This window comes from Phoenix dactylifera, chromosome 12 (assembly GCF_051530095.1).
Source record: "Phoenix dactylifera cultivar Ajwa chromosome 12, Ajwa_hap1_PhDact_Kaust_v1.1, whole genome shotgun sequence".
NCBI lineage: Eukaryota > Viridiplantae > Streptophyta > Magnoliopsida > Arecales > Arecaceae > Phoenix > Phoenix dactylifera.
Genome location: NC_143201.1, coordinates 20567243 through 20576407, shown reverse-complemented (window position 1 = coordinate 20576407; position 9165 = coordinate 20567243). Strand labels below are relative to the sequence as shown.

At 39.1% G+C, this 9165-nt stretch overlaps 1 protein-coding gene across 1 annotated transcript; it reads left to right on the top strand.

The window, feature by feature from the left end:
• Positions 1-562: 562 nt before the first annotated feature.
• Positions 563-9047, top strand: LOC103701794 (SEC12-like protein 2). Its single transcript, XM_008783969.5, has 10 exons — positions 563-1006; positions 1144-1238; positions 2006-2156; positions 6711-6802; positions 6940-7039; positions 7123-7198; positions 7283-7403; positions 8145-8258; positions 8376-8443; positions 8532-9047. The coding sequence occupies exons 1-10, from the start codon at positions 659-661 to the stop codon at positions 8609-8611; spliced, it is 1245 nt and encodes a 414-aa protein (XP_008782191.3). The 5' UTR covers positions 563-658; the 3' UTR covers positions 8612-9047.
• Positions 9048-9165: the final 118 nt, after the last annotated feature.

Below are 9165 nucleotides of genomic sequence, written 5' to 3'. Positions count from 1 at the left end.
CCGACAAAGGAGCAGGACCGGGCAGCGACCGGCTCGGCGATGAATCGGCGGGAGGGGAGGGAGGGGGCCGGCTTGCGGGGGCGGAGAGGCGGTCGGGGAGGCAGGAGAGGTCGTCGGCGTCGTCGGCGCCGTCGGAGGGGTCGGAGGCGGCGGGCTCGAGGGTGGGGGAGGAGGTGGACTAGAGGGAGAGTCGGAGAGGTCGAAGCGTCGCACCAAGAAAAAAAAAAAGGGCACCGGTACCCTAATGACCCATGGGGAGATTATTTTAAACGGATCCTGACTCCTTGTGGGCTGTGGGCTGTGGGCTGTGGGCTGTGGACTGTGGATAAGGGCCCTATCCAATCCGACCCATATATTAAACAGGTTATTAAACGTGTTATGCAGGTTAAACGGGTCAGATATTTTAAACCTGTATCCGACCCAATTAATAAACAGGTTAAACGGGTCAACCTGTTTATGACCCGAACCTGTTTAGGCCAAACCCAAACGGCGGGTCAAACACGGGTCGGGTTGGCGGGTCGGGTCATATTTTGCCACCCTTACGCCGCACTCGAAACGACGCCGACACTTCTTCGCTTATTACAGAGCCGAAGCGTTAATAAGAGGGAAAAAAAAGAAAGAGAAACAAAAGAGGAGAGATTCGAGCCAGAGGAGGGCGATGGCGAGGGGACGGCGGGAGATCCCACCCTGCTCCAAGACCTACGGCTTCCCCATCTACTGCGCCGCCTGGGTCCCCATCGACCGGATCTCGGCCGCCGCTGTTGCGGCGGAGGCGGAGGGGAAGGAAGACAAGGACGAGGCGGCGGAGGAGGAGGCGGAGGAGAAGGAAGACGAGGGCAAGCAAGAAGGAGGCGAAGGAAGCGAGGGAGAGATTTCTCCTTCGTCTCAGAAAGATCGGCTCCTGGTGGCTCTGGGGGGAGGCGGGGGCGAAGGCCGGAGCGGGGTTCCCAACGCTCTCGTCATTTCCGAGTTTGATCTCGCGTCACGATCCCTCTCCGATCGGCCGGTAAATTTCGCTTCTTTTTTTAATAAAAAAGAATTGCGATAGATTGCATCAATTTGGGAATTTGGATTGGATTGCACAGTCTGAAGTAGTTTTTAACCTTTCAAAGCTTAAATGTCGATCTTTTTTAACTGATTCAGGTGTTTCGGATGGGAACGGATGCTGAGGTGCCTTATAGGATGGCTGTACACCCAGGGGGAGACGGGATTCTTTGCTCATTTCCAAAGGGTTGCAGGTCTTTTCTAAAGTCATATTAAACTAATGCTCTTTCATATTGATTTTATTGTATGCATATGCAAGCTTTGTAAATTAATGATCGATGTCAAAGGCGTTTTTTTTCTTTTCTAAATCAGCCAGCAATTGGTTCCATATGAAAAAACACAGTATTGGCGATAATTGTATGGTGACACGTTCTTCTGCTCTTGTATCATTCTTTTTAAAGAGGAAGCAAGTATAAATATCTTAAAGTCTTTTCTACATTTAGAGGTTTTGCACATAACATTTACAATGTAAACTAATTTCTTTCTCAGGTTGCCAAATTTGATAGTTATACATTATGGTGTCCAGGTATACTACAAAGCTCTTAGATAGGTTTATGTATTTTTTTGGTTTTCTTGATTAGTATTTTGTTCATGGGGCATCTTTTTCCTCCTTGCCTTGTAAGTCTAACAGATATCTTCTATAGAAGAGATCATTGGGTAAAAATGTGTGCCTTTGACTTAACATGATATTTTTTTCCTTCAAAATTACTGGGATGTCTTACAAGTTATTAATTGTTTTTTTTTAATTCGAGTGTTAATTTCAGATTTTCTTTTCCCGGTTACAATCATCTTTGATCGACAATATTTGTATTTTAATCTTATAGATTGCTGGCTTGTTACCAGTTGTTTCTTCCTTCAGATGGACTGTATGATTGTGGAGCTCTAACCATGAAGAATCTTTCTTTTGGCTTTTGATGACCATTCTAATACTTCTAATCTTTAGATTGTGATATTTGTGTAGGTGGTTTGAATGGGATTTTCCAGAGAGAAAGGAATCCCATAAATTGGCTCTTAAGTCCTCTGAAAAGAAATTGTCACAGCTGGTGGAGGATGGGCTGCAGTTAGCGGTAGCCTTTAATGCAGAAGGTTCGATGCTTGCGACTGGTGGTGAGGTAAATATCTTTCCTCATACCACTGTGTCTGTATGGTAGCCTTTAGTTTGTAACTTCAACAAATTAATTTCAGTCATTATAGTAAGAACATAATTGTAGAAAACTGATTGATGCTCAATATTTTGTCGCTTTGGATTTTTTGTGTCTTTTTTTTCAGTACAGAGACATTCTGAATGTTTTGTTGTTCAACTTAGCACTTTATTTTTGTGATATGTGCTTACATAGCATGTCTAACAATTTTCTGATGCCCAAAGTTGGCAAGGATTAACTGTACAAGCAGCCATAATTAGTTATCAAGCAAAGAAATTCTTGAGGTTGAGTGCAACTTCGTAATTTGATTGTATGATCATTTATTATTATTTTTGCTCAATTCCTAGAATTACTGGAAATGTTAATAAGAAAATCTTGTCTTCTTATATTAACTGTAGTGCTGGGAAGAAACTAAAAGGCATGTTTGCCAATCGAGAGTGAGTATGTGACCTTACGATGTACTTGATTGATTGAATAGAGGAAATTGGGGATATGGTGTTTAAATGAGAACAGGTTGTTTGGGAAGTTGCAATGAATCTCTATATGGTTGGCATGCTTACAGCAGAACTAGATGGTGGCAATATGTTATCTTTCTAGTTGTTAAATGCATGGTACATGTAGCAATTGTAATTCCGTGTTCATAAGAAGATACCAGCTCAATGATTTTAGAAGTTATGAACTTGGCAGACTGCTTCAATACTCAAGTCCATGCTAGCGATTTTGATGAACGTAAAATAATTTAAAGTATATATTTTAGCTAATATTGGGATGACAGTCAATTGCATCTCTAACCCATTCATATAAAGTAAGCTTGAAACTAGAGAGAAATTTGGAGGGTAGAGAGAGAGAGAGAGAGAGATCACTACTGATTAGACCTTAAATATAATACTAGAATACATAACCCAGCATAGTAAGCAGCTTGTGAGGTGGCAACAAGTTGACTAAAAATGTGCATTACATAAATCTCCGGTGTGGATTTTGTAGGTCTTCTAATGTCCAAAGAGCTGCTTGCAATAGGCATTTGAAGTTAGGAGCAGGAATATGATCTAAAAATGTAGCACAGGGAGCAGCATGTATAATGTTGCTAGCAGCTTTAGTATCAAAGTGGCATGTGAAAGGAGAGGAAGGGAAGAGGAGTGTTGCTCAGTATGGGTTGAACACAATAATCTAGCAATTCTTGCTTTGAGATATTAGGTAGGATATCAAAATAGACAGCTAGGCAATGCTTCAAAAGTTTAGTAGGAGGAGCAAGGGTTTGAAAATTAAGGAATGGGCCCAATATTGTTCACTAATTAGTATGATATGTACTGCATAGGTGCTGTACTGACATCTGATACAGGCCAGCATAGCTTTAAGCAGAAATAAAAAGGTGTAAAAAGAACCTTAACTTAGTATCAAGTTGCACAAGGTCAATCTAGGGCCAGTTCGCCCATGAATCAGTCCCAAGGAGGTGCCAGCCCGCTGGGTACCAGTTTCTAGCTGGTATGTTACTAATAGGCTGGTATCCCTAGTATTTTATATCCTTGAATAGGAGCGATCAAGTATCTGGTCAAATGACTTTACAACAACATGCCAATATTGTTTTTTATTAAGAAAGTGGATCTCCTTGAGAATTATTGGCTGTCTGCAGACCTAGAAACCAGTGTTGAGGTTCATGAAAACTTGGCACTTGAAGCACTCCTTGATTGGCTTGATATGATTGAGTCCGTCTCTGGTATTTATGTTATCTGCAAAAAGAATGATACATGACTTTAAGGATGTCTGTACAACTATGCCAGTATCAAGCAAGGCATGCTGTAGCAAGGCATGTTGTCTTGGTACCGGTGGCACTGGTATACTGGTGCCACCCTACTACTGTATCGGTATGCTTGGTACGGAGGCCAGTTCGGTGTACTGAGTGCGGTATGCCCCCTATGTGTGTATTGGTACTAAATCGGTATGATACGGTATCCACCGTACCGTCCGGTTTGGTACGGTATCGCATGCCTTGGTATTAAGAGCACTCACATATATCAGCTGCTGAAATTTCTTGATTGCACTTTTAAGATGCTTCTAAATTATGGATTTTAGACAATATAACTTTCCATCATGGAAGAAGTCATTAATATCTTTTCCTTCTAAAATACATAGGAGGTCTGAAAGGTTGCTGCATTTGCATTCATGCCCTTGTCATCTTTTTGGGCAAGTATTTCACACCGAACAACAGGACTTGCAGTCCATGTTAGGCTCACATGATTTTTCTTCATCACGTTTTTAGGTTCTTCGTCACGTTAGGTGTGTGTGCAATATGTTTCTTCTCCAACAAAACAAACATTAGCCATTAGAGCTCTAATATGCTATAAACATGGTTCTAGTAATTTTCTGTCTTTGCATTGATTATTTAGTGTTATCGCCCCTTTAGAAAGAATTCCATTAAAACTTGTGGGCTTAACATTGGTATCTTACATGCCTCTTCAGGAGATGTTGGCATCTATGGATGCTGGATTTTGGTCAACTTAGATGTTGGACCACAAGTCGATGATCATCTTTCATTTAGATTTATTAGCTCCAGTAACTTGTAAATTACAGTCAACCACGAAGTGATTGTCCCCCATTGAGATAATCAAAGGGAACTTTTTTATATAGTTGATGAGAATAATCTGATGCTATAACTTAGTGGAATTTCTTTTCTTTTCATTTTCCTCGGCTCTTTATTCTTTCAACCTCTGTCTTCTCATGGCTATCTATCATTGAAAATTGCACCATTTTCTCACATAAGCGATTTCTCCCCACTTCAGAATAGATGTTTAAGGTTGCTCTCAGGGCACAATTTTCAAAGGGATTAAGCTTGGCATCAAAATATGTAACATTACTTAATGCTTCTCTTCATTGTTCCGAGAGTCTGGCTAAATGTACCATGCACATTGATCATCCATAACAATCTCCAGAAGTCTATTATTGCTGGGTAAGTTGACTTCCATGGTTACATCTATGTAGCAAAAAACTTCTCTGCAAGAAGAAAAATAGAATCCCATGTGGGTGTCTACTAGGCATTTGTCAAACATAATTCGACTGATGAAGTTCTTTTACATCATCTTGTCTGTTGCTGCTGAGTGCAGAAAAGCTGTGAAGATGTCAGGACTGAGAGATCTTCCAATCTATCTTCAGGCTGAACATTCTCAGATACTGCCTTGATGCATGGTAGATGCAAATATGTGATCTTCCATAGTAGAATTAGTTTGATAGTGATTCAATAGGAATGTATTGGAATAAATCACAACCATGTTAGGATCTTGCTCTCATAAGGCCTATCATATTTGGAAGTGGAGAATCACAAAAGAATGCCTTTTTTTCATTTCATTTCGCGACAAATATCAAGTATTTGCCTTAGCGTTTGTTAGAGCATGTTTAAATACATTTGTAGGACCCTGAAAGGCGCATTGATACATGCATTCCGATGAATTCCAAAAGGCCAACTGAAGTCAGTGATGAGGATTTATGGTAGAGCAGCAGTCGTCTGTTAGGAAGTATAGAAAAGTTGTAATATGCTTAGGTAATTCGTATTTGATGTATGGTAGATTGGAATAACTAAAAGAGCTATAGATGGGATGAGCTTATGAGATAAATTGATGGGTTCTGGTGCCCTAGCTGCATGAGTTGAACTAAGTTACTGCTTAGGTGTCCCCACCTGCCGACTAGCTGTTTATGATTTAAGGCAGTTCAATGTCCTCATGACCTTGGGATACCGCATGCTGGTGAAGGAAGGTATGAGTTAATTGTCAGTCTGCAGGGGATTTCTGGGCTGGAAAATTCCAGAGACTCATAGCTTACCATCTTCATCTTAGGTCAATGATTTAGTTGATCACATTGCCAGAGCAAGTCGCTTGATATCAATTATCAAGTATATATCTTTGATGTTATCTTTTGATTGTTCTTTTATCTTTAAATTGATATCATTCACTATTATTTGAAGGAATAATCTTTAATTGGATTGTTGCTACTGCAAAAACATATTTATATTAGATTGCCCCCAAATTTAGCTAATTTTGCAATAAAATCCTTTCAACAGCTGTCATCGTCTTATATTACATTTCTAATTTTCATTCCTGTTGAGAATGCTACCAAATTAGCAGATATGGAAGGTGTTACCTCCACCGTCATGTAGTTACATATCTGTCTGCTGCTTCCATTTGTTTGTCAATTGTGTCAATTGTCTCGAGATTTCTTGGAACCTCTTCTGTTAGCTTCCTCTTGGATATCTGGATCCTTATTATGTTTTATTGATCTTACCTTCCTTCTTTGTAACAATATATAGCTTTCTATTGCTACTAGGTTACTTGCTCCACATGTGACGATGATGTAATTCAGATCATTTTAGCTAAATATTTATGCCTTGTAAATAATTACTCTTTAGTGTTTTATATTCTGTTAGATATTATCTACTCCATATGCTTGATCTAAATTAAAATCTTTAGATATCCTTGTTCTACCCTTCTTAATTCATGATTCTATAAATCTTCAGTGTTCTTGCCATATTTCATGTAGGATGGGCATTTGAGGGTCTTCAAGTGGCCAAGTTTGGAAATCATTCTCGATCAAACTGATGCTCATGTGACTGTGAAGGATTTGCATTTCAGGTTGACAGAAGGATGTTTAAATAAGAAAAACTGTTCATACTTGAAGATTGCATTTTTATTTTTGTGCACATGCACTATGGAGTTGAGCTCTTCATCTATGGAATCATATATATCATCTGCTTGGTCATGTTTTGCAGTCTCGATGGAAAGTTTCTTGTATCATTAGGCAATAGTGGCCCTTGCAGGGTTTGGGATCTGATATCATCAACAGCTGTAGCGCATCTGCCAAGGGAAGATGTAAGCAATCCCTTCAGCGACTTTCTTAAGTACCTGAACTGCTTTCTTCAATATGTGGACTTATAAACTATACATCTCTCCAGGGTGAGGTTTTTGGCTTCTGCAGGTTTTCTCAAAGCACTGATAATAGTCAGATACTATTGATTACTGCAATGCATGGTGATGTTCCAGATTGCATTGATTCTTCTTCTTTATTTGTTCTAATATTTAACAGGACTGAATAGTACTAGCTTTAATTTTTAGGTGACCAAGGAAAGATAGTGTCTTGGAATACTCTTTCATGGAAGAGACTTGGGTCAAAGAAGGTAGTCCGTGACCCAATTTCTGCATTTCATGTAGCAACTGATGGTAAACTTTTTGCAATGTAAGTGATTCATTTTAAACCTTATCACCATCATCCTACCAATTCCATCTAGTCTATATGATTTCATGATTACTCTATTATCATGATTGTTCTGTTTGCCCTTTTTCTACTGCTTTCTAAGGTGGACCTGCGATTACTGATATGGGTTCATGTATTGGAAGCAAAGAAAGCATATCCAGTTACACCTGGACTCTAAAATTTGTGCCACAAGCATTGATTTTTATTACAGTTTTTTGTACAATTCATCATCTGACCTGTAAACTTGTGCATCATCCCTAAATTTGCATGAGTTTATTACTCTTATTAGTATTATTTTGAGCAGGAACTATATTGAGTAGTCCTTTGGGTCTACATTTGGCTGGGATAGTTTCAATTCCATACAAAATGTGATGGTCTCTTAACTTCTCATATGTTTAGTCCATACAAAATGTGATAGTCCTTTGTGTCTACATTATGCTGGGAAAGTTTCAACTCCATACAAAATGTGATGGTCTTTATATAATTATATATGGTCAGAAGCCTCAAGAGTAACAGAAATATTGTCTCCTATCCTCTCGGATGCTTATTCCTCGAGTCCTTGTTCGGTAATTAAGTACTGACATCATGTTATTGTGTTCTTTTTTTTCGGCTGAAATCCTGTTGTTAATGTTTAAATAAAATCCTGTTATTGTCTTTTTTTCCTTTTACTGGTCATCTTTCCACTCCTAAAACAATCACATTTACTTCTTGTGTACTCTGCAGTGGGACAGTAGAAGGAAACATCATGATCCTAAACTCAGATATGCAGGTTCAGACTATAGTTAAAAAAGCACACCTTGGCATTGTTACTGCATTAACATTCTCCCAAGATTCAAGGTTACTGTCCAAACTTCTTCCTAGCATTTAATTCAAAACTGAGAGTTGTGTAACTGATCCCATATCCATAACTAGCCAGCTGAGGATGTGGAATTAAGCTATTGTTCATGTGCACAGGGCCTTGATGTCTGCTTCCTTTGATTCAAGCGCACGAGTGACACTTATAGAAAGTAGAAAGAGTAGTGGTACACGATCATTCTAATCTTGGTTTCATTTTGTATTGTCCATTTTCCTTCTAGTTACATTTTGAATGTGTTGCTGTTGTTTCAACAGGGTTGAGCATGTTGCTCGTTGTCCTGGTTATTATACTGGCAATTCTGGTATATTTCATGAAGTTGAAGGGGGTCCTTTGAATTATTGTGCCATATGGAAAGGGAGATTTTGAATTCGAATTATTCCTGGAGTAGGAGTGAGCTGGAAAGATCAGCTCCTGTACCAGCAAAGCAGATAACTCAATATGATGGTGGATAGTTTTGTCTAAGCGTACACACACACACACACACACACACACACACACACACACACACAGAGAGAGAGAGAGAGAGAGAGAGAGAGAGAGAGAGAAGGATTTTGGGTGTATATGTACACGTCCTTTTTATTTCGTCAATTTATGAGTGTTTCTTGTGTTTTTGTCGTTCTTTTGCGATGACACTTTTTACCTGTTCTATACCATCAGAAATTCTTATTTTGAGACTAAAGTAGATATTCTCAATATTCATACTTAATATGTACTGAGCAAGAGATTATAAAGAGCTGCTATATTACACTGCAATGCGAGATTTTGTAAAAGATGGCATCTTCTTTTGTTATACTACCTTCCAGAATGTCTGACAAAATATTATGCAATCATATTTGTTGGATTTGAGTCAGAATCACTTTGTCATTATTGTGCGTAAACTTTGTTGTA

Bases quoted from the DNA above. Each gene is read 5' to 3' on its own strand.
- LOC103701794 (XM_008783969.5), top strand. From the start codon at position 659: ATGGCGAGGGGACGGCGGGAGATCCCACCCTGCTCCAAGACCTACGGC. The intron at 2,157-6,710 runs GTAAATATCTTT...TATTTCATGTAG, and splicing joins TGCTTGCGACTGGTGGTGAG to GATGGGCATTTGAGGGTCTT. The intron at 7,404-8,144 runs GTAAGTGATTCA...TGTACTCTGCAG, and splicing joins GATGGTAAACTTTTTGCAAT to TGGGACAGTAGAAGGAAACA.